Source organism: Rhinatrema bivittatum, chromosome 7 (assembly GCF_901001135.1).
Source record: "Rhinatrema bivittatum chromosome 7, aRhiBiv1.1, whole genome shotgun sequence".
NCBI classification, from domain to species: Eukaryota; Metazoa; Chordata; class Amphibia; order Gymnophiona; family Rhinatrematidae; genus Rhinatrema; species Rhinatrema bivittatum.
The window spans coordinates 118108033-118134475 of record NC_042621.1 but is presented as its reverse complement, the minus strand read 5'-3'; the positions used below and the strand labels follow the sequence as shown (position 1 = coordinate 118134475).

The following is a 26443-nucleotide window of genomic DNA, read 5'->3' as shown; positions in this document are numbered from 1 at the left end:
TTGTAATTTAAAGCGTATGGGGACGCACTTAAAGATCTAAACATATATACTCTAGAGGGAAAAGCAAGATGGGAAGATATGATAGAGACGTTTAAATACTTCCAAGGTATCAATGCACAACTCCAAGGATTTTAAGTAGGAGGCAGTTTCAGCATGGCTCAGCTATTAACGTTGCTCTGGGCAGGCGTTAATTTCTGATCGCTAAAATGTGCATAGGGAGTGAATAGCTAATAGCCTCATTCACAAGAGTTTGCATGTGATGAGCTCTATTAGTTTCACTCCGCGTTGGACGTGCGTTGTAGAGCTAACTAATCCCCTTATTGCATAAGGGGATTAGTTAGCGCCTGTACAGCCCGCGTCCAACTGCGGGTTATACAGTGCGCTGGGCTGAGCGCACTGTATTGCATCGGCCCCTTTGTGACTACCCTTGTTCTAGTGCTGCTGGAAAGGGTAAATGGCTGTTCCCTATTCACCTGTCCCGCCTCACTCATGATTTTACAGACCTCTATCATATCCCCTCTGAGTCATCTCTTTTCCCAGGCTGAAGAACCTTAAAGGTAGATTTTACGACCCGCGCGCACACACGGGCGCGCCGATTTTATAACATGCGCATGTCGACGCGCGCACGATTTTATATCGGCATGGGCAAATTCTGTCTCGCACGCGTAAGGGGGGGAGGGGGGGAGGATTCAGTAGGTGCGCGCAGCGAAGCAATAGGCCCTTTTCCCCGTTCCCTCCCAGTCCGCTCCGGTAAAAGGGCAGACCTCCTAAACCCCCTACCTAACCTGGCTCCCTTTTACCCTATCCACCCTGACCCCTAAAACTCCGCTGAGTACCCTAGAAATTTTTATTTTAATACTTGCCCGTAGCCGCAGCAGGTTACGTGGGTCCGTCGTTCCCGGCGCATGCTTCAGCGAGGCTGTCCCCGGCCTGCCCAAGCCCCGCTCAGACCATGCCCGGCCCGCCACTTTCTCCCAAGGCCCGTGCAATGCGCGTGGCTGCGGGCCTGTGAAAATCTGTGCGGTGCGCACGTGACCCAGCCACACGCATATAGTAGCTCCCATTTTCGCCTTGCGTAGGCCTTTGAAAATCGGCCTCTTAAGGAAGGGAAAGCCATTTCATCGCATTACCATTTTAGTTGCTGTTCTCCATACTTTTTCCAGTTCGGCAGCAGCCAGTAAGTTTTGAAAATCATTTGACTTCAGTATAGCAGTGCGATTTATGAAATTTCTCAGTCTGATTCATTGGTGATTTTCTGCCAGATGTATTTCCAAAATAGCTGAAGGGCTGGACTAAAAAAAAAAAAAAAAAAAATAGCATTTTGGGAGCTGGTCCCAATGAACTTTGACTAAATCAGCACAGATTGTGTGGTCTAAAACCATCCTTGTATCCTTTTCAGTAGAGTTCGGTGAGTTCTATGTGCCTTAAAACAAAGAGCTTGCAACAAACTCACCGAGTGAGAGATCTCAGCAGATCTGGTCCAGAATAATGACCATGATTTGTGTAGAATATTATTAGGTGGAGCGAGCTCTTCAGCTGTCGGTGAAGGCGTGCAATGAATAAATGCATAAGCGCAGGGAGCCGTCAGAGCTAGTGCCTCTTAGGGAGGAAGTAAAAGTCTCTACTTCTCCAACTGCACACATTGGGGAGTCTTTTGGGGGGTTGCAGGTTAGGGATGGGGATTTTAACAAATATGTTGACATTAGCCCGGGGGAGGGTTCCATGGATATAAGAAATCAGTAGTGCATCATTGTCGAGCAGCTTGTGTTGCTTTGTAAATGGAATTGGACAACTGTATTCTTTATTTACCTCTCCTTCCCATTTTCTCTGTCTCTCTTCACTTTCCACCCTTCTCCATTCTTTTCCCTGGCCCTTAAAAAGGAAATAAAAGATCAGACCAAAGATTGTATCACCTAAAAGTAAATTACCTGCAGGATCTATTATATCACTAATTAAGCTCTCCTTGAATTTGACTAAACTGATATGGTTTTTAGAAATGATTAACAGTTAATCTAAACTATGCCTTTATGTTCCTCTGCCAACCAATGTCAAGTTTTTTCTGTATAAACCAGCCCTCTGATTAGTGGGTTTGTCTATATAGTAAGAATAAAAGATGGAATAAGAGGGAGGAACCGTAAGGCGGAACAAAAAAATAAAATAAATCTTCCACCAGCAAGCAACCCTTTCCCTCTATAAACTATATAAGCAGCAATATTAACTGAGCAAACAGAAAAGAAGTGCAAAAAACAAAACAAAAAAATCCACTTTTCAAAAAACAACTGAAAAGCAATGAAAACAAATCCCTTTTTCCAAAATTGTCACAGCCCTTGAGTCAATAGCCAGAAAAAAATATCTGTTTGTAATTACTGGCCTGCAAGAATGGCATATCAGTGATTGACTTGGCTGAGTGATGAACCCTGCACGGGCCTGATTCCTAGGAAGTACAATTAGCAACTCTAACACAGCTAATGAGCTGCTTTAAATGGTCAAGACTTCAAACAAACTTCCCCTTTGAACTTCTCACCTAAAAAAAAAAAAAAAAGGCAGAAACTGCCCCACCAAAGAAATCCTCTACAAGCACGGCAGCTCTTTCTTTGTGTAAACCAAGCAGTAATACTAACCCGGAAAATGGAATGGAAAAAGAAATGTCCTTTTCAAAAAGCAACGGAAAAGCAATGAAAAAAAATCCTTTTTTTTTTTTTTTTAAATTGTCACAGCACTTGAATCGATAGCCAGAAAAAACCATCTCTCTTTGTAATTTAAAGCGTATGGGGACACACTTAAAGATCTAAAGATATATACCCTAGAGGGAAAAGCGAGATGGGAAGATCTGATAGAGACGTTGAAATACTTCCAAGGTATCAATGCACAGGAGGTTGGTCTATTTCAAAAGGAAAGGTGGTGAATGCATGGAGCAGCCTCCTGGTGGAGGTGGTGGAGAGGGAGGCAGTATCTGAACTCAAGAACGCCTGGGCCCAAGCACAAGGGGACCTTCCAGGGAGTGCTGCTGCTGGGACTTGAAGAACTGAGCAAATGGTGTGGATGGGCAGACTAGATAGGCCCATATGTCTCTCTCTCTCTTTTTTTTTTTTCCTGCCACAGAGTTTAGGAACACACGTGCTCTCTCTGTATGGCCATTTTTTCAGCCTTCCACGTTGCACCTGCTGTTGCTGGAGAGGGCGGCGGGGGGGTCTGTGTCCTGCTGACTGGTAAGAGGGATTGCAGCCCATTCCTACCCCTCTCGCCTGGATCGTGGGGTGGAGGAAGGCCCATACTCCTGCACCACTTTGAGCTCTGTCACCATCTGACTGGAAGCTGAGGCCTAACCATCTCTTTAATGTTTGATTCTTTGGCTCCTTAGGAAAATAAAAAGGAAAGCACATTCGTTTCTTCTTTCAGTCTTAAGTAACCAAAGGAAGGAAGAAAAAGGCAGGGCAGGAAATTTTTATTTTTCGACATGAAGCTGCTTCCCACCAAACAAAGCATGTTTCTCCTCTTATCTCTTTTCAGTTATTGATGACATGCCCAGATGCTGTTTAACCAAACCAATGAACTAAAAAGAATGTTTTCAGAACAGTCCAGTAATGAAGGACTAGGTCTACTTACTGGCCGTAAAGTTCTGCTACGCTGCAGTTACAGGAAAATAGGATTTGGGTCTCAGCACCACCAGCATTCAGGTGATAACTGATGCACACTGACACTGCAAGAGCCCTTCCTTGCCTGGTAGGGATGCACTTTCCTTTGAAATAACATAGACAGTGATGATGACATTGCCTCTTATCATATCATGCTTTTAAAATCAATGATGAAAAAAAAAACTTCAGGTTTTTTTATTTCTTTCATTTTCGTGCATGCTATTTGACTTAGTGCACACTAGTTTGATTTAGTGTGCACTAAAATTGAAATGAAAATCTAAAAGCTAAAAATCATACAAAACCAGACAAACAAACCCCCCCACCCAAAAAAAAAATTTAATAATGAAAGAAAAAGAAAACTAAACACAAATTGCCATGCAGACCGCTACTGGCTGGCAAAATAATGGCATTGGGGAGTTCCAACTCATAGGAGAAAATAAGAACATAAGAAATTGCCATGCTGGGTCAGACCAAGGGTCCATCAAGCCCAGCATCCTGTTTCCAACTGTGGCCAAACCAGGCCACAAGAACCTAGCAATTACCCAAACACTAAGAAGATCCCATGCTACTGATGCAATTAATACCAGTGGCTATTCCCTAAGTAAACTTGATTAATAGCCATTAATGGACTACTTCTCCAAGAATTTATCCAAACCTTTTTTGAACCCAGCTACACTAACTGCACTAACCACATCCTCTAGCAACAAATTCCAGAGCTTTATTGTGCATTGAGTGAAAAAGAACTGTCTCCGACTAGTCTTAAATGTGCTACTTGCTAACTTCATGGAATTCCCCCTAGTCCTTCTATTATTTGAAAGTGTAAATAACCGATTCACATCTACTCATACAAGACCTCTCATCATTTAAAGACCTCTATCATATCCCCCCTCAGCTGTCTCTTCTCCAAGCTGATCAGCCCTAACCTCTTCAGCCTTTCCTCATAGGGGAGCTGTTCCATCCCCTTTTTCATTTTGGTCGCCCTTCTCTGTATCTTCTCCATCGCAACTATATCTTTTTTGAGATGCGGCGACTAGAATTCTGCACAGTATTCTAGGTGCAGTCTTACCATGGAGCAATATAGAGGCATTATGAAATTTTCCGTTTTATTAACCATTCCCTTCCTAATAATTCCTAACATTCTGTTTGCTTTTTTGACTGCTGTAGCACACTGAGCTGACGATTTAAAAGTATTATCCAGTATGATGCCTAGATCTTTTCTGGGTGGTAGCTCCTAATATGAAACCTAACATTGTGTAACTACAGTAAGGGTTATTTTTCCATATATGCAATACCTGGCACTTGTCCACATTAAATTTCATCTGCCATTTGCATGCCCAATCTTCCAGTCTTGCAAGGTTCTCCTGTAATGTATTACAATCCGCTTGTGATTTAACTACTCTGAATAATTTTTTATCATCCGCAAATTTGATAACCTCACTCATTGTATTCTTTTCCAGATCATTTATATATAAATTGAAAAGCACCGTTCCAAGTACAGATCCCTGAGGCACTCCACTGTTTACCCTTTTCCACAGAGAAAATTGACCATGTAATCCTACTCTCTGTTTCCTGTCTTTTAACCAGTTTGTAATCCATGAAAGGACATCGCCTCCTATCCCATGACTTTTTAGTTTTCTTAGAAGCCTCTCATGAGGGACTTTGTCAAACGCCTTCTGAAAATCCAAATACACTACATCTACCGGTTCACCTTTATCCACATGTTTATTAACCCCTTCAAAAAAATGAAGCAGATTTGTTAGGCAAGACTTCCCTTGGGTAAATCCATGTTGACTGTGTCCATTAAACCATGTCTTTCTATATGCTCTGTGATTTTGATCTTTAGAATAGTTTCCACTATTTTTCCCGGCACTGAAGTCAGGCTCACTGGTCTATAGTTACCTGGATCGCCCCTGGTGCCTTTTTTAAATATTGGGGTTACATTGGCCACCCTCCAGTCTTCAGGTACAATGGATGATTTTAATGATAGGTTACACATTTTAACTAATAGATCAGAAATTTCATTTTTGAGTTCCTTTAGTACCCTAGGATGCATACCATCCGGTCTAGGTGATTTGCTACTCTTTAGTTTATCAATCTGGTCTACTACATCTTCCAGATTCACAGTGATTTCGTTTAGTTCGTCTGACTCATCACCCCTGAAAACCATCTCTGGAACTGGTATCTCCCCAACATCCTCATTAGTAAACATGAATTTGCTTTCTACCCTCAACCAGCAACAAACCTGTAGCCACCTAGGTCTGTTATCTGAAAAGGGAGTTAAAATAGGGGGGGAAGAGTTCTGTAAAGAGAGGAGAGAGGGGAAAAATAAAGTAAGTAAAAGGGACTGTGTGTGTGATGTGTGATAAAAACATCTTTACGTGGACACTGTTCCTGCATTTTTTTTATTTATTTTTTTTTTAGTAAGTATGCTAGCACCTAGTCTTGAGTGGATGGTTAAGTCTATGATTTAAGCACCACAGAACCAAATACTAATCAGTTTGCTACAGGAAAAAAGTATTTTGTCCTCCTTAATCTCATGTTGCACTTTGATTGCGGAGATGGGGCCATCTCTTAAACATGTAATGTGTGCTTACACTTGAGTTGATTACTATTGAGGAAGATGTTAAACATCACAGTAAGAACAAAAACACATTGTCTGAGATTCAAGGAGAGAGATGACGTTGATCCTGAGGCAGTACTGCAGAGTGAGCAGTACTTGTGCCTAGTTACTTGACAGAATGAATAATGTAGATTATTAATTTGCAGACTGGACAATTAAAGTATTTATATATATATGAAGGAATTAAAGGGGGGTGCTTCATGTTGGTATGCCCTTGCATGGTAGATATTCTTAAAATCTGAAGAGAACCTTTTTTTTTTTAAGTGTTTGCAGGACAACTCAGCTTGCCCAAGCTGCAAACATCATACATCAGTGTTGTGTTCCCTAGTGCTGCTGCCCTGTCGTGTTGCTTGGCTGGCTATGATTGTAATAGAATAGATATTTTGGAGTGTTGAATCGTCACACAGCCTTTTGAAATATCTGTTTTCAGATGATTTTGTAATGTGGTGTTGTGCAGCTTTTGGCTGCAGACAAATAGCTTGTAAAAAGGCTTACAGGTGCTGCATTTGTTGAGAGGGCTTCTTTAAACAGTAGAGTGAGGAGACATAGATTGGGTTGTTTTTGGCTGCTTCAGGATTTTCAATCTGAAAATCTCATTTGCATGAGAAAAACAAGATGAATCAGATGCTCCCTGCTCGGCCAAAATTATAATTAAAGTATGTGGCACTACACTTGTGACATAGGGTTGGTGCAAAAGTATTTGGCATCCTAGGCAAAACTTCAGTCATGCACCCACCTCCCCCAGCGCTCCAGCACAGTGCTCTCTCCTACTGGCGGCAGTGGTTGCAGCACCGGACTCCCTTGTATTGGCTCTGGCCCAGCACCCCTCTATGCCTTGCACTGGAAGTACCGTACTTTGCTGCCCCCAACATTTTGGTGCTGAAGGCAACTGCTAATTTGCCTAATTGAAACTCTGGCCAACAGCATAGACCCTTGTTTGGAGAGCTTGGATAGTACTTCTGAAGCTTCCTGCTTTCTTGTTGCAACCTTTGAAGTGATTTCACAGCGTCTGTGTTACCAGACAGCGATGTCTGGTACACTTGTCATAAGTGTCTCCCTCCTCTGGTCTGATCAGCCATACTGATATCTTGTCAGACACCCCTGATGGCAGAGCTCAAATCACATAGCAGTAGTTCAGATACTACTCTTAGACATTTTACATATTTCTCTGTTTCATATTGGTTTTTACTGTGAAACTTCAAACTTCAAAAAAGGCTGCAGTCACAATACTATGACAAGAACTGAGGAAAAATGGTAAAAATTTCACCATAAAAAAAAATCTGTGTGAATTTTCAAGCTCATTAATGTGGGAATAAAGAGAATTTATAAGAGGAAAGAATGCAAAAATGTTTCTCTCTCTCCCCCAGCCAAACCCAGATTGCTATATAATGCGGAAGGGTTGTCAGCTCTTGCAAGCTCTTCCAGTCTGTTCGCTCTCCATCTGATTTCACTGCAAGCTCAGTATACAATGGTTCCCACTAAGAACAAGCTTTTTGGATTGGCACATTAGAAATTCTAATAAATATATTCCTCCAGGAGTGACGTATGTGCCCTGCATTATGCTTTAGCTGGCGTGTGGCCTGGGATGCAGCCAGCAAGAAAACAGGCTACGACTTGTAAGCTACAGGGATGTGGGTCGCACCTATGTCAGACACTTCTGAGAGGTCCAGTGCTCCGGGTCTGAGCCTAAAGGCTGCCAGAAGAGCCACAGAGCCCAGAGATTCAGAAGATATATTTATTACTCACTCCCCTACTGTAATGCTCAGAGCGAGGTACAGGGTTACCAAGTGATTTTCATCAATATGAAAGAGGAAGAGAAAAACAGATAGTGTAATAGATGGAGTGGGGCGAGGTCAGGGAGCATGAGTTATAGGGTAAAAAGAGCCAATGCTGTACATATGCAGTACAATATAGATATAGTATTATATATATATATATATACACACACACACACACATATACTGCAGTACAAATTATGCACAACAAGGTTAAACAGTACAATATGCATGGGACATAAATATACATAAGATACATACCCGCTTCACAGCCCATGCACAAAAAACATTCAAAACACAATTTACCACTAACTAGCATGCTTGTATCTCAGCAGAGAGGCTAGAGATGGTAAGTTACTTTCTCAATTGGCTCTTCCAGAGCAGGGTAAAGACACATTAATTGGGAAGTGCGTGAATGAAGCTTGCACTGCCATTGTCTGTGCTGTATCTCTTCTGTGGTGGGGTAATGTGTATGTGTGTGAGGGAAGCTTGCATTGCTGCTGCCTGTGCTGCCCCTGGTGTGTGATACAGCCATGTGTTTGGGAAACTCATACTCTTATTCTCTGTGCTGTAACTGTTCTGAGATGGGACAGTGTGTGGGGGAAACTCATACTCTTATCTGTGCTGTAACTGTTCTGAGATGGGACAGTGTGTGGGGGAAGCTCATACTCTTATTCTCTGTGCTGTAGCTGTTCTGAGATGGGACAGTGTGTGAGGGGAGCTCATATTCCCTGTAATGTAACTGTTCTGAGATGGGGCAGTGTGTGAGGGAAGCTCATACTCTTGTTCCCTGTGCTGTAGCTGTTATGAGATGGGACAGTGTGTGAGGGAAGCTCATACTCTTAATCCCTGTACTGTAACTGGTCTGAGATGGGACAGTGTATGGGGGAAGCTCATATTCCCTGTAATGTAGCTGGTCTGAGATGGGACAGTGTGTGGGGGAAGCTCATATTCCCTGTGCTGTAGCTGGTCTGAGATGGGACAGTGTGTGGGGGAAGCTCATATTCCCTGTAATGTAACTGGTCTGAGATGGGACAGTGTGTGGGGGAAGCTCATATTCCCTGTAATGTAACTGGTCTGAGATGGGATAGTGTGTGAGGGAAGCTCATACTCTTGGTCCCCGCACTGTAGCTATTCCTTGCTGAAGGAAAGGACTTCAGATTTCAGTATTGTTAGTTCAGAATCTTTCACAGGTATTAGTCACTAGAGCAAATCTAAACCAAAATCCTGCAGTGTAAAGGTAACAACTTTGCTCAGAAACTATCAGCCACGCTGAAGAGAAGGCCATGCTGTTATATTTACTCCGGACAGTGAAATAGTTTTTATATATTAATTGTTTGCACGTAGGCTGAGAAGATAGTTCCTTTTTATGCTGTGCATAAACTTTCCTTTAAAATGTCTCTCTTCCAGCAGAATTACACGGCCTTTGGCAGGAGTTCAGTCAGCTTGTGCATTCTGCTTTGCTCCTGCACATTAAACAGCATTTTCATTTCCCTTTCTCTCTCTCTCTTCTTTCAGACCATCAGAAATTGGAGCGTGAAGCCCGGATCTGTCGACTGTTGAAACACCCCAATATTGGTGAGCTTAGCAAAGTGGGGTCTTTGGTTCTGCCTTGTCGGGGGAGGGGGAGGGGGTTCAGGAAGGAGCTATGTGGGTATTTTACAGAGTTATCAGAAACTCTGCTGTTTTTGCTTTCTGCTTATTCCCAACACTTCCAAGTCCTTTTGGGGATGCAGCTTGGAAGAGAGAACCTAACCACATTTTATCAGAATGATGTGGAAATCTGGAGCAGCACCAGTCATTTCAGCAGGTACTGTTGAGGATGTAATTTCCTTTCTCTGTTGTCCAAACTAGGATCACGTCCTTGCTGCAGTGTGAGTACAAGCAAAGCTATGATCTGGAGTATGTCATTCATGGCCCATGAGACAGGTTCAGCGGCACCAAGCTGTATCGATCCTCAGAGCAAATGCATGCAATCAGTGCATGGAGACCCAGTTCTGTAGCGCGGGATGCGGTAATGATCCACTTACAGATCCAGCTCACGCTGAAGCTCTGTGACACTGGGCAACAATAGAACATGGGGGTCTTTCTTTACAGCTCACGTAACTGTTACAGAGAGAATAATGAACCCTTACAGAATGGATGAATTGTCCTTGCTTACAGAGGCTTCTCATACTCCGTTTTATAACACGTTTATAAGGGGCACATGACAAATGGCCCAGAGTTCTTGGAAAGTCCATTTGCACATGTCTTTGCTGGCATCTGGTCTTCTCCCTCAGTTATACTAGAGACATACAATAACTCAGTCATTGCTAAAACTAAATTCCTGGCACCCACACTGTGTAGCAACTGGATATACATTCCAAGCAACTGAAAGTGAGGTGCAGTAAAGCTCTGAATAATCACTGAGTGTGATCCTCCATAATTTATGAATTTAGTGACTGCTGATCTGTTTGAAACTGGCCTGTTCCCATCTGTTTTGGCTCTACTAGATTAACTCCCCTGAAGGCTTTGGATCCTGTCCACAGCGAGGGTCTCTGTTGGATACATATTGCACATCACCATTATACGGCCTCTATGCCAAACCCCTTGAGACTCTACTAAGCATATAATGCATGCAGCAAAATTATGATCGATGTCAAGCCATCATACTGGACTTATTTTCCAACTATGGTGCAAGTGGCTCTTTTGAAGTAGGAGCTTGGCTATCCTAGAGCTTGATCTGAAGGTTCAGTCTCAATTGCAGGAGATAGATTTATTTAGTAGTGTTGAATGCTGGTCAATTAATACTCTTCCACTTTGACCTAAGAAATCACCAAAGAGCTATCATTTGATTGCCCAGTTGCCATGATTTATAACTCCACTGGATCAGGGCAGTGAGAAATAGATCACTGTCCTTTGCCTGTTTCTTCATTTGCATAGATGGTTCTAAGGCAACTATGTGAGATTTGCAGTGATGTGAGTAGGCTACCTCATTGCTCAGAGACTCCTAAAGGAGTCATAAAAACATGCCATACTGGGTCAGACCAAGGGTCCATCAAGCCCAAGCATCCTGTTTCCAATAGTGGCCAATCCAGGCCATAAGAACCTGGCAAGTATCCAAAAACTAAGTCTATTCCATGTTACCGTTGCTAGTAATAGCAGTGGCTAATTTCTAAGTCAACTTAATTAATAGCAGGTAATGGACTTCTCCTCCAAAAACGTATCCAATCCTTTTTTAAACACAGCTATACTAACTGCACTAACCACATCTTCCGGCAACAAATTCCAGAGTTTAATTGTGCGTTGAGTGAAAAAGAACTTTCTCCGATTAGTTTTAAATGTGCCACATGCTAACTTCATGGAGTGCCCCCTAGTCTTTCTATTATCCGAAAGAGTAAAAAATGATTCGCATCTACCCGTTCTAGACCTCTCATGATTGTAAAGACCTCTATCATATCCCCCCTCAGCCATCTCTTCTCCAGGCTGAAAAGTCCTAACCTCTTTAGTCTTTCCTCATAGGGGAGCTGTTCCATTCCCCTTATCATTTTGGTAGCCCTTCTCTGTCACCTGTGTTCATTCTTGAGTTGTAGGCAATCTCTCCAATATTGGAGTACATTAGTGGTTTCCAACCTTTTTTTGTTTTGTAGTACACCTTGCACAGGTTTCACTTCACTGTGGCATACCAGCTTTCTCATAATCACTGTCTCTTCTCTTCTCTTCCCTTCCCTTCCCTCCCCTCTCACTCCTTGGCACCATCCCCTTCTCTTCCATTCTCTCTTCCTCCACCCCTAGCATCATCACCATCTTCTCCTCCCTTCCCTCTTCCCCTGCCCTCCACCATCATAATCACCTTCTGTTCCCTCTCCCTTGGCATTTTCATCTTCTTCCTTTTCCTCTCCCTACTCCCTGGCATCATCCTCTTCTCTCTGTCTCTACCCATTTCTCCCATCCCCTTGCATTATCATCACTTTTTTCCTTTCTCTTTACTCCTTGGTATTACCTTCCTTCTTCCTTAACTCCATTCCCCTCATTCCCTGGCATCATCGTCATCATCAAAGTCCCATGCCCACCCCTTGGCATCTTTACCTCCCTCTACCTGTCTCCCCCACCCCCTGACATCCTCACCTTCCTCTTCCTCTATCCCCTGGCATCCTCACCTTCCCTTCGCTTCCCTTCATCTCCAGTCCTTTGGCATAATCATCCTGCCCCTTTCCCCTCTCTCCCTGGCATCATCATCTACCATCTCACTTTCCTTCCATCTCTCCTCTTCATCACCTTGCATCCTTATCATATTCGCTCTCCCTCCACCCCCTGGTATCATCACCTACCCTTCCCTTTCCTCCTACACCCCATGGCACATTCAGCTGTCTCCCCCCCCCCCCCCCCCCCACACACCATGTCCTGGAATGGCAGAAGTCCGTGAGCAGGCTTACCTAGTGCTGCTTCTTCCTTCTCTGCTGGCCTCCCTCTGCAATTGGAGCTACAGGTAGCCTGCAGATCTGGCAAGATTACAAAACTCCCCCCCCCTTCCACTTCCCTGCTGGTGGAAGGAGGAAAAGAGAAAATGAAGACAGCAGCCACAGCACACCTATGCTTCAACCATGGCACACTAGTAGGAAAACGCTGGACTAAACAAAGATCCTGAGTTTGGAGGAATGCTTAATTTATTCTAGCTCCTGAAGCTCATTACAGGCACCTTGCATCTTTCCACTTCAGTTGGCACTCTACTTTCAACTTCATCCAAATTCTCTTTCCGTTTTTAAGTGCATTTCTACCGGATCCCTGGTCACGTTTGGATCGCTAGAAACTGACAAGGCTTCGAAGTCTCTGCTGAGTTTGGCTACTAAATGTGCAATAGCTCTTTTCTATGATTTTTAAACTAGTTACTAAATCAAAACGTGTGTCATACAGGCAGACCAGATGGCAAGCACATAGACTGGGCTTCTCTGTCGCCAACCCTGGCGCACTCGTGTCTCTCCACTGACTCTGTCAGGATTATAAGCAAAATCCAAACTTCTAGTATTCACTTACAAATGTATTCATGGTCTGCCCCCCTTCTATCACTGCCTTCATCACTGCTATTATTCTACCCATTCTCTCCACCCCCAAATGCACGCAGTCACCAATACCCTTTGCACCAAACAGATCACCTCCTGCTGTTGTGCCATTTCCTTTCTAGCATGCTTCCTTGGGATCAATCTTTTATCTCCAGATATTCAAGGTGCAGATCCCTTTGTAGTATCTCAGGTAAAATCCTACTTATTGAGTTGCCAGACTCTCCTGTCTGCACAATCGCTGCTCCTGTGTTGTCTGCATAATTGTTGTACTGTTAATAGTACTTTGCATTTTTTTTTCTTTTGTTATGCTATTTCTGAGAGGTGTCCTGGGTAAAATCACCATAGAGAAACTGAAACAAATGAAGAGCTGAAGAATCACAGGGTTCTTGCAGGTTAAACTGCTACACGAGTTCGTTCTTTTTGTGGCACAATTCTGTCTCTAAACCTGTAGAGAAGTTGTGCTGGCAAGCCTTCACATCAGACATGGATAATATCTTTCTAACCAGTTTATTTTTAAAGAGTGAGGACTGATAACCATTAACGCGTTTTACTTAACCTAGCCGTGTCTTGATAGTGAAAATCAGGCATTTTGGTGGGACCGGCTGAACACCAGGGGCCCAATATTCAAAGATATCCGGTTAACTTAGAAGGGATATTCAGCAGCACGGTAAGCTGCTTGAATATATCCGGATAAGTTCCAGTTAGCCAGATAAGTTATATCCGGATAACTTTAGAGCTACTTTTGAGCAGGTCTAACTTATCCGGTTAACTTAACTGGATAAGGCCGAATGTAGGTACTTATCCAGTTAAGTTAACCGGGTAAGTTGCTCCGCCTCTATCTGCTCATTGCTTGTTCCCAAGATATCCGGCTGTTTGATTAGTTGGATAAATACATATCCGGCTATGTGGTGGCTGCTGTACATAACCAGATATTCAGTGACGGCCACTTAGCTGAATAAGTCCCTATTTATCTGGCTAAGTAGTGCTAAATATTGGCCTGTAAATGCCTCATCATCCTGCAGTTTCTCCAGTGTGATGAGATTGTTACCTGGGTTGCTTACTTTTTATAATCTATTGACTTGTTTTAGAATATTTTTCCTAATATATTTTAATAATTGGTTTTATATTCTGTACAGTTACTGACCTGTTTATCTTTATTATGTTTTTAAAATGGTTTATCACTTCAGCAAATCTCAATTATTATTCATAAAGGTTAAACCCATTTAAGTCAACTGAGAAAAGAGCAAGATGCGATCATAACTAAAGGTGCTGTTTAGCTAGGATGGTAAAACAGTTGTCATCATCTCTCCATCTTGCAAATACTATACCTTGCTTATGTTGCAACTGAAAAGATGTTTTGACTTTCATATTTTAAATTTAAAACAAAAAAACCCCATGCATGGTAGCACTGTCCAACAAAAAAAAACAAAAAACCAAAACACAGAACTGGGCAATATACAGGTATATCAATCACTAGAGATGTAAGAAAGCTCCTGACAGATACTGATCTATTAATGTGATCTTGCATTTATCTTGGGAAATTATTTGCTGTCATAAAACTGTAGGAAGTTCTTCTTCTTCTCTTTATGAAACTTACAGCCGTTTGTTATTTGTTGAGACTGCCAACTTGGACCGAGTTTTGCCTTAGGGCCGCTTCATGGGAGATTTCTTGATAGTTAGTCTGAAAAAATTATGAATTAAAACAAAATCTTATGTAGCAGCCACCTGATATCAGTTATTGCCTTTTTGTTTACCATTCTATTTTAAATATTTTAATCATGTATTTGGTGCCAGATAGCCTAGTATTTTTTGCTACTACCCCTGTGCTGACAGATTCCCCTCCCCCCTTGCACGTCTTCATCCGGTAACCCAGGATATTCTCCCAGATGCACCGGGCCACTCTTGCCACAGTAAGAGTCTGTTCTGAGTTGTCCCTTTTTTGTTCACTTCCTGTTTTTCCTGTCCTGATTTTTGCAGGGTCTATTGAGAAGAATCAGCGCCTGAGAATGAATGGGGGCACACTGCCAGTTCTTCTCACCCATGCCCATTAGCTTGGAACACAAAGCCTTGAACAATGTTTCTGTTCAGATATTTTGTGTTCATCCTGGTTTCACAAACAGTTTCTATGGTGATGCTGGATGCCAATTCTTTTACCAAAATAAATGGAGAGACAGGAAGTCGGCCCCTTGTGAAGCCTCCAGGACAGGCTAAAAATATAGCCCACAGTCTTAGAGGGGACCTTGGACTTGAAGCATGGGTGAGAGAGTGTGGAAAAAAAAAAAAGCTTTGTTTTCTTACAAAGAGTAAATTCAACAATATGAGGACCAGGAATAGCTCTGTCTTGTTCCAAAATGGGAGGGGGGGAGGTGAACATACAACTTCCTCACTCTATCAAACAGCCATTTCACAGTGCCACTGCTGTGTGACAGCTGGGGGGGGGGGGGGTGAGAATTACTCAGCCCATGGCAAAAGATCCTTCTAGCGTGGAAGACACGTTGCTGGATCCTGCTCTCAGTTGTTCCTTTTAAAGTGCTTAGCTACCTGCCTTAGCCCATGGATAGTATATTATCCTGAATGTTCGTAGGAGTGAATATTCCCGTTTCATGGTTGCTATGTTAGAGAGAGCTTCAGCTTTTTCTGCAAGTATTTGCTGTTTCATGTCCGATGTTCTTAGCAGTTAACTGTTAGAGCTTGGCTGCACCTCTTGTCCATTAACATTTGAGATCCTAAGTGCTGCCACCAAACTCCAGTCCTCCTCTGTCTATTCGGTTTATTCTTTCACCTCCTCTGTTCCTGTCTTGCAATACTGTAGCAAAATTCATAATTTGATATATTATATGATATATAAACATACACTGTAGTGTGTTCTTGTTTAAAAGCAGATATAAATAACTTCTTAGGCTCCCAATGAGCACAATCTCCTATGGTGTATCTCCTGCTACTGCAGCACGGGCCACGGTACTCAAATTGAGAGAGTTAGGAGGATTTTGGCAATGGGTGGTAGCGAGATATCTAGCCTGGTAATGAAGCAGGTTGTAATGGGAAAGTCAATCAATGGCAAAGAAGAAACTCTGTGAAGGCTGATCGCAGGGAACTTATTTCAAGGAGCCATTCATTGTAAAAACGGCAAGCCCCACATACGGCAGGTTTCTGCTTTTCTAAATGTCATACCATGGCATGGGCTGCTGTAGGGCAGAGCTGGAATCCACAGGTGTGACAGAGCTGGTGTTTTCATTGCTTTACCATGTTTGGGTGACCAGAGCTATAAGGAGAACCAGGAAAACAACAAGATGAGAACAAGAATATGAGCTGAATAACTTTAAAACTAAAACAGAAGACGTCAGTGTGAAAGAGGAGGCATTCTGTAATGGGGACCTGAGTGCACCAGACGACATTCCTTGTTTGTCTATGTATGGATAATGGGGTAGGACGAGCAGGGCAGTTGCCTGGGTTGCCATGTCACAAAGGGTGCTGCCAGCCCAGGCTCGCAACCGTGGTGCATGCACGCATGCACAGCCAAGTAGTTGCGCAAACCACACCTCACGCAGTGCAGACCCTTACTCTGACCCAGCCCCAGAGCGGGAGCTGGGGAGCAATGGGAGCCCATGACGCTGCCATCACCACCACCACCATTCTTTCCCATTTGTGCCGACCCTGTAAGCGTGTTAAACATTCATGGGCCTGCACTTCCTATATGGGGCGGATGATGGAGAAGGGGTAAGGAGCAGGCATTGGATGATAGGGGAGAGGGTTAAGTAGGAGGCAGATGCTGGGGGAGGAGGGAACCTGCTCCCTCTGCTCACTTTTAGGGAAAGATTGCATACACTCACCCCCTACTAATGCACACCAAAGATCAGGCGGGGGGGGGGGGGGGAGAGGTGCTATTGACAATTTTCATCCAAGGCACCATTTGCCCTAGAGCTGGCCTTGCCTGGAACTACTCCACAACAATTTGCCAGAATTAGTAATGAAACACCGGAGGTCATTGGGGGGGGGGGGGGGGGAAATGTGTCTACGGATATCACATCACTATAGGAGCACACTTGAAAAGGAAGAGAATCCCAACTATAAAATTATTTCAACAAGGAGGAAATCAGACAGTCTGTGTTTGTATTTCTGCATTTTACAATCCTTTATTAGTTGGGAGGGGCTGCTGCAGTTGACTGTTCCTGCCATGTTGTCCCTGCAACATCCAGGTACATAAATCCTGATTTCAGAGCTTTCTGCTGGGAACTGTTTAGCTAAGAGCTCAGGAAGTGTACAGTGAAAGCAGATTATGCAGTACACTAGGCAGAATTTCTGAATAAGTCAGGGCTATGACAGATATAGTTCACTTTTGTTTAGGTTCAGAAGTGGGCATGGAAAGATACATATAAGAGGGTATAGACAACTTTCAAACAATACATGCAACAGGGTTGGAAATACCCAGGGTGTCGGGGCACCTAAAATTCAGTGCTTGGCACCAGCCTGGGCAGGAGGCCCAAATGTGACTAGGCCCTAGCCCAGGAGAACTGCTGCTGTCACTGTTGGAGCTGGGCCTTGGCTGAGGAGAGACTTCAGAAAGGATGGAGGTAAGACACCGGAGGTGGATGGATCAGTTGGAAGGAGGAAAGAATCTGGGATGGAAGAGGTTGGAGAGGAGAAAGGGGCCAGAACAATATGAGGAAGAGAAGAAGAAAAAGAAAACCGGTATTCAAAGTTGATGATTCAGAGGAACTGAAACAAATCTCAGTGAACCTGGAAGATGAACTAAGGCAAATTGACAAGCTAAAGAGTAGCAAATCATTTGGACTAGATGGTTGCATCCCAGAGTGCTCAAAGAACTGAGAAATGAAATTGCAGACCTGCTATTGGAAATTTGTAAACAATCAAGGTTGCCAATGTAACAAAAATGTTTAAAAAGGGATCAAGGGGTGATATAGGAAATTACAGACCAGTGAGTTTGATGTCTGTGCCAGACAAATGGTAGAAACTATCATAAAGAATACAATTGCTGAACACATAGATAAGCATAGTTTAATGGGGCAAAGCCAACATGGATTTAGCCAAGGGAAGTCTTGCCTCCAAATTTGCTACATCTTTTTGAAGGTATAAATAAACATGTGGACAATGGTGAGCCAGTTGATATAGTGTATTTGGATTTCTAGAAAGCATTTGACAAAGTCCCTCATGAGAGACTTCTTAGGAAATTAGAAAGTCATGGGATAGGTGGCAGTACCCTATTTTGGATTGCCAAATAGTTAAAAGAAAACAGAAAGTAGTACTAAATGGTAAATTTTCCCAATGGAAAAAAGTGAATAGTGGAGTGTCCCAGGGATCTGTTCTGGGACTGATGCTTTTAAATATATTTATAAATACTCTGGAATTGGGAACAAGTGAGGTGATCAAATTTACCAATGACACAAAATTATTCAAAGTTGTCAAATCACAAGAGGATTGTAAGAAATTGCAAAAGGACATTGCAAAACTGGGAGTCTGGGCATGTAAACGAAATTTAGTGTAGACAAGTGCAAAGTGATGTACTTAGGAAAGAGTAACCCAAATTATAGCTACAAAATGCAAGGTTCCACATTAGGCATCACCACTCAGAAAAAGGATCTAGGTGTCTGTTGTGTTTGTGGCATAATGTGGACTCTTGGTCGAAGTGGCGATGACTCCTCCCATGGGGAGGGGCCCCCTGGGGAACCACAACTATAGGCTAGGCTCAATAGCAAGCGGACACAAAGGAAAGGAAGCTTTATTATACTGCTGTGATGAAGATGATACTTGTCCAAAGACGGACAGTGCTGTAGCCCAGCGATATCACAGTAAGGCTCCAGATAGTCTCAATAGTACTGTACTTGATGATCTCACCCAGATGTAGCAAAGGTCCGGTAGTGTTCTGCAGCGCGGGATAGGCCATGAACCTGAAGGGTGGAATGAGGAGAGCTTGGAGCATAGTAGTACTCACTGGGTAGCAACAATAATAGCTTCCTTTGGTAGTCGAGTGAAGCGAAGGACCCATGGTCCGAGGTGCAGAATAGGCCCTCGAGGAGCGAGTACCTAGGAGCGCCGAGGGTACCTGGAGTGAAGCAGACAAGACCCCCGAGGGGTGGGTGTCCTGAAGGTTAGGCTGAATAACCCCAGAGGGTGAGTAGAAGCAAGGGGCCCCCGAGGAGCGGGTACCCAGAGCTTCAGTAGGTAGCGAAATACCCCGGAGGGTAGTGAGGAATCCAAGCGAGCAGCTCAGAAGCGGTCAGAGTAGCAAAACCGAAGTCCTTGCTAACTCGTATTGGTTCAGAGCGAAGGTTTAAATACCCGGAGGTACTGACATCATGCAGTGGGGCCATCCCCGAGGTTCCCACCATGACGTGTTTAAGAACGTGGGCAGCGTGTGCGCGCCCTAGGAGGCCTCAGGAAGAAGCATAGCGGAAAGGGACGCCCATGCTGGCTCGGAGACGCCGAGGGGTTTGGCAAACAGCAGCGGAGGCAGCCATCTTCCCAAAGGAGGGAGGAGAAAGGTAAGAGAGATGAGGCAGAGCGGTCACAGCCGTCTGCGACTGACGGACGCAACAGTGTCATCGTCGAAAATACGTTGAAATTTTCTGCTCAGTGTGCCGTAGCAGCCAACAAAGCAAATAGAATGCTAGGGATTATTAGGAAAGGAATGGAGAATAAAACAGAGAATATCATAATGCCTCTATATCGATACATGGTGCCACCTCTTGAGTACTGTGTTCAGTTCTGGCCACCACATCTCAAGAAAGATATAGCAGAATTAGAAAATGTACAGAGAAGGGCGACCAAGATGATAAGAGGGAAAGGAACAATTTCCCTATGAAGAAAGGCTAAAGAGGTTAGGATTCTTCAGCCTGGAGAAGAGACGGTTGAGGGGAGATGATAGAGGTCTATAAAATAATGAGTGGAATGCAATAAGTAAACATTAATCAGTTGTTTACTCTTTTTGGAAAAGTACAAAGACCAGGGGACACACAATGAAGTTACTGGGTAATACATTTAAAACTAATAAGAGAAAATATTTCTTTACTCAACATTTAATTAAGCTCTGGAATTCATTTTCCAGAAGATGTGGTGAAAGCTTATTAGTATAGCTGAGTTTAAAAAAAAAGGTTTGGACAAGTTCCTGAAGGAAAAGTCCCATATCCATTATTAAGGTAAGAACATAAGAACATGCCATACTGAGTCAGACCAAGGGTCCATCAAGCCCAGCATCCTGTTTCCAACAGTGGCCATTCCAGGCCATAAGAACCTGGCAAGTACCCAAAAACTAAGTCTATTCCATGTTACCGTTGCTAGTAATAACAGTGGTTATTATCTAAGTCAACTTAATTAACAGCAGGTAATGGACTTCTCGTCCAAGAACTTATCCAATCCTTTTTTAAACACAGCTATACTAACTGCACTAACCACATCCTCTGGCAACAAATTCCAGAGTTTAATTGTGCATGAGTGAAGAAGAACTTTCTCCGATTAGTTTTAAATGTGCCACATGCTGACTTCATGGAGTGCCCCCTAGTCTTTCTATTATCTGAAAGAGTAAATAATCGATTCACATCTACCCGTTCTAGACCTCTCATGATTTTAAACATCTCTATCATATCCCCCCTCAACCGTCTCTTCTCCAAGCTGAAAAGTCCTAACCTCTTTAGTCTTTCCTCATAGGGGAGCTGTTCCATTCCCCTTATCATTTTGGTCGCCCTTCTCTGTACCTTCTCCATTCTTTTTTGAGATGCGGCGACCAGAATTGTACATAGGATTCAAGGTGGGGTCTCACCATGGAGTGATACAGAGGCATTATGACATTTTCCGTTTTATTCACCATTCCCTTTCTAATAATTCCCAACATTCTGTTTGCTTTTTTGACTGCCGCAGCACACTGAACCGGCGATTTCAATGTGTTATCCACTATGACGCCTAGATCTCTTTCTTGGTTGGTAGCACCTAATATGGAACCTAACATTGTGTAACTATAGCATGGGTTATTTTTCCCTATATGCATCACCTTGCACTTATCCACATTAAATTTCATCTGCCATTTCGATGCCCAATTTTCCAGTCTCACAAGGTCTTCCTGCAATTTATCACAATCTGCTTGTGATTTAACTACTCTGAACAATTTTGTATCATCTGCAAATTTGATTACCTCACGCGTCGTATTTCTTTCCAGATCATTTATAAATATACTGAAAAGTAAGGGTCCCAATACAGATCCCTGAGGTACTCCACTGCCCACTCCCTTCCACTGATAAAATTGTCCATTTAATCCTAGAGTTGCAGAAATTATCCATTTAATCCTAAAGTTGCAGAAATCCACCGCTTCTTCTTGGGATAAGCAGCTTGGAATCTATCTACCTCTTGGGATCTTGCCAGGTACTTGTGGCCTGGTTTGACCACTGTTGGAAACAGGCTCCTGTTCTTGATGGACCCTTGGTCTGATCCAGTATGACAAACCTCATGTTCAAAAGGAGGAGAGAGCAGAGAGTCAAAAGAAAGAAAGACATAATAAAAAAAAAAAAAGACAACATGGAATTTATTTAAAATCTTTTCTATTCTACATAATTGCAACAAAAATGTTCAGAGCAGAGTACATCCTTCAATGTAAATAATTGCACACAAATAAAAACACAGATAAAACACACAAAAACACAATAAAAGATACTTATTCATAAGCATAAAACAAATATTCTATTACTTATGTGCCTTAGTAAATTGAGTTTTTTCCTGCTCTTGCTCTTACCTTAGATGTATTGGCAAGGTATTCCACAGTGTGGGGCCCTTAGCCTTGTTTGCGGTAATCTATATTCTCGATTAGGAGGAGCAGTTAAGAGTTTTGCTCCTTAATTGATGAATATGTACATAATTCAATAATCTCTTTCTAAGTGAAGATGGAGTCTCAGCATACAAAAACTTGTGAATTATGATCATAATTTTAAATTGTGCGCACACATGTATTGGTAACAAATGTAAATTTTGCAAAATGGTAGTTATATGTACACTCCGTGATATACCCATAATTAACTTGCAGCTGTATCTTCTGTAAGCTGCAGTACTCGTAACTGATTGAACAAAATAAGTACAAAAGATTGAAAAAAATTACACTAAAAAGAACAAAAAGTGAAATTAAAAAAAAAGTCCTATAAGTTCTTGGTTAACGTCTAGGTTCTTTCCTAACTTTGTTTCCACTCCTGACATGCGACGGGAAACCACAAGGAACCTACACAGGAATATTCAAATCAACTGAGAAATCTAATGAATACATTTCTCAAGCGGTTAATCTCAATTGGAAAACCTACTACAAATCAATCCTCCTCCTATTGGTACCTTCTGTATGCTACCTATAATCCTGGAAACTGTGTCAGATCAATTATATACGGCATCAGTGCTTACAGGGGAAATCTCAAAGGGATTCTCAGACTGTTAGTACAAAATGCAGGCAGCTTTGCACAAGATGCTACAGATCCAGCTGTTTCCGCCTGCCCATTTTGGGCCTCCCGCTCACTTGAAGCCATGAGCTTTCATTCACCACTACCTGTGAATATTTCTCTTTATTTATATGCCCTTCCCAACTTACTTTAGTCAAATCATTGCAGCGAGTGACACTGGGTGGGGGCTGGGTACCAGGGCTCTTTCTGGAACCCTGCGGTCATGAACCTTAAATCTGGCCATGAGGTGGCGCCATTGTGCAGTAACAGACTCCCTTCCGTCAGGGGCTTTGAAAGATGCTCTACCGTATCACCAGCCCCAGCTGACTCGGGGAGCTGAAGACCTGACTCAAGTCCCTCCGCATAGCAGTAAATAGCATTTGCCAATGAACCAGGTTGGCCGATACCACAGACTTCAGGTTACACATCAGTAGCAGCTACAGCCTGATACAGTCCTGATTATAATAGATGATGCAGATGGCACGGCGGCATGTTACAAATTTCTAAAGATACCTGCCATGGACCACTGGTATGCACAACTACTTCAGCTTCATAAGTAACATCTATTTACAGGTCATGTGAACAGCTATAGGCACCAGGATGCTTGTCGAGTACACCAGTCTTTGTATGGCGGATTCCTGAATGGATGCTACACCTGACCTCTTAATTATTTCTGGAATATTGATGACTTTTTTTTTTTTACTTATTTGTTTCCTCCTGCTCCTTTAGTCTAGGATTACATAAAAACTTGACAGTAGAAGAAAAAGCCTATATGGTCTCTCTCTATTCTTCCCATTTACACAACTGCTCAGCTGTACAATCCCTATCATTCCCTCAGAGATCCCCTGTGCCCGTCCCATGCTCTCTTGAATTCAGATGTTGTCCTTGTCTTCACTGCCTCCACTTGGGAGGCTGTTCCATACATTTTCTATCCTTTCAGTAAAGAAATACTTCCTTAGATTTCTCCTAGTGGCTGTTAGTAAAATGACGTGTACATGAAAATATATCGGTCAAAACATTGAAGGTGATGGGGGCCATCTCTGGTGTTGTGGGCTCCATGGTCAGAGAAGCTAGATTTCTTGGAAGTTCCAGCTCTGTTGGAACAGCCTCTACTGGATTGTGAAAGATGGGCAGAGAAATTGCTTCATGGGCATTCTTAAGACAGCATGAAGAGCAATATCGACACCAACTTGTGGGAGAGAGCCTTGAATCACCCTAAATAGTGCAAAGATCTTAGTACTTTGAAATCCTAGGATGGCAACAGGAGAAAAGTGGAAGTGGCAGAAACAGCATGTTGAATCAGAAATCCTGAACCATCCGTCACATTTGGAAATACGTGCCCTGATTGGCCTCATCAACCATTTTCGAACCCACAGATAGGACCTCGTTTTCAACTGTAAGGGGACTGCTAAAGAAGACAATTTATATATTTGGGGCAGTATCATTGTAGCTTATTCTTCACTGGCTTAATGAAGGCAGCATAGCGCTCGAAAGCTAGTGAAAAATGTATTGTTAGTCCAATGAAGAGGTATCGCCCGCAACTGCTTTGTTGATCTTTATTTCAATCTAGATCTGCTATGTGTTGCTCCAGTGTATCTTCACTTCCAGGCTTAGGATGACAGAAGTCTGATGCAAATTTGAAAGTCTGTAACCTATTCATACAAATGAAACAAATGTTAATTTGATAGTGTCCATGGGGGATCCGTTAACATCTCATAAATGGGAAGAGGTGAGTGGGAAAAGAAATTCTGATGACTTTCTGACATTTAGGAATTTTCTGTATTTTTATTCCTATTCCTCCCAGATTGCTGAGGTTTGTTTTTTTTTTTTTGGGGGGGGGGAGGGGGGGAGAATATGTTCTTACTATTTATTTTAAAGATTTGTTACCATCCCTTCCACAGTGCAGGGTGGGGGTACAATTTATACATCCAGTGTAACAGCAAACAAAACAAAAATCTAGTACATCATGGAAATACTCCAAAAACAAAAGAATGAGATCTCATTGAGTGTCTTCAAATGCCATTTTAAATAAGTGAGTTTTAAGTGCTCTCTTAAAGAAGGTTGGGTTTTTCAAGTTCCTTAAATACATGGGGAGAGGAGTTCCAGAGTGATGGTCTAGCGATGGAGAAGGCCTGCTCACAGGGCTCATTAAAGTGGGCCAATTTAAAGGAGGGTATATCCAGATGACATTGGGTCAAGGATCTGAGCTGGCGATAGTAGATACATCATCAGAGTTGAGGAAATCTAGGGAGAGGTGATGTTCAAAAGATTGTGCGTTGTCATTACAAGCTTGTATTGAATTCGGAATGAAATTGAAAGCCAATGTAATGATTTGAGAACTGGGGTAACATGTTCTGTAATTGAAGTTCTGGTAAGTAAACGGGTGGCAGCATTTGAAGGGGACAAATGGAACAGACAGGGAGATCAATAAGAAGAGTTAAAATAATCAAAGCTTGAGAAAAGAAGAGATTGCAGAACAGTGCAAAAGTCAGGAGGCTCCAGGAGGCCTGTAAGGTGAAGGAGTAGGCGCAGCTTAAAGAAAAGAGACTGACAGACTGTTTACATGAGCATGCATGGAGAGAGATGGGTCAATCAATATTGTGGTTGTGAACAGTCTTTGAGATAGGAATACGGTGGTACTTAAATCAGAGAACATTTACTATCAGTTGACATTTTCAGGTACTAGGAGAAAAGCCTTTGTTGCTCTGAGCTTGGCAGCCCTATGTAACTTGGGAGCAGTGTTGATGGTATCCACTTTGAAGGAGGATTTTGGCCAGCTCTCTACCATCCTGCACTGCAGAAGTATACAGTGCCCATCAGTCTGCAGAGATGCTCAGCTCTCTGCAGGGTTATGTCTAGTCAGTGTCTGGCTCCAGGAGTGTTTGTATCTGCACGGGGCTACACCTGGTCAGTGCCGGGTCTTGGTGAGGATTCAGCTAGTCCAGTATGTTTTCCAAATGTGGCCACTGCGGATGAAGAATTTTAGTTAATAATAACTGAACATTTTAGAAGAAAGAGGTGAGATGACTACATAAGGAAGGCTGCACACATCCAATTCCTTATTGCTGTTGAGCATTTAAAATGTAACTACTTTGATGGGGAAAGAGGATGACCACAGACTTATGCACAGGTGATTGGTCCAAAGGATGGCCATGTGTAGTGTTTGACCGGTTCTGGTGGAGTTTCTTTGGGGAGGACCAGGGCAGAGTGAAGAATAGCCTCCGTTCCCTCTTAGACAGAACATCTCATTGACCCTGGAGTGGAGGGATCCCTGGCAGGAGTATCATTTGCCTGCCTTTCTGGAATCGTCTAGGGAAAGTGTGGTTACACCTGCTTCCTTGACAGTCACTCAGGCTTTGGAACCAGACAGGGGCTGTCTCCTTATATCGTGTTTGAAGTATCAAGAAGATTCTTGGCCTGAAAATTAGAATATTTCTGAATGTTGCAAAGGCCACTCAGGAAAAGAGGAGATAATTTCTGATGAGGTCTCAAATAGTTAATCTCAAATGGAGGTTCATACTGAAGTTTCTGTGCAAATGTTTGTGTTCCAATGTTTCATGTGTCTCTTTTTTTTTAATCCCATGCAGTTGTCCTTATTCCTTAGTGATAAAATTGTTCAGCTGGAGAGTAGCCCAGGAGAACCTCTAATATAGAACAGAGCATCCCTCAACATATGTAAAGTATAATAGTTTCTCTTATCTCTGTTTTTCTCATGTATGATTAATATTATTATGGTTAGTGACTTGTTTTCCCTTATGTGGTAGACATATTTATACTGGTGTTATGATAATTAATTTATTATTGGACATGTGGCGTTTTCTTTTTTGTGTCTAGAATTATTTTTCTTCCTGAGATTTTCTTGGTTTGTATTTGAAAAGTGCATAATAATAAAAAAAAATCTGAGTACTTTAGGAAAATTATGAATATAGTCACCAGCATGAGTTGGCAGTCG

General features: G+C 42.7%; 1 protein-coding gene across 24 annotated transcripts in view; it reads left to right on the top strand.

Moving 5' to 3' along the window:
• CAMK2G (calcium/calmodulin dependent protein kinase II gamma) overlaps window positions 1–26443 on the top strand; it is a 425093-nt gene that overhangs the window by 151894 nt on the left and 246756 nt on the right. For all 24 annotated transcript variants that reach the window (XM_029608983.1, XM_029608982.1, XM_029608986.1 and 21 more), the window contains exon 3: window positions 9549–9608. In XM_029608983.1, the coding sequence (XP_029464843.1) occupies window positions 9549–9608 (60 nt within the window). The remainder of the gene's footprint in view (window positions 1–9548; window positions 9609–26443) is intronic.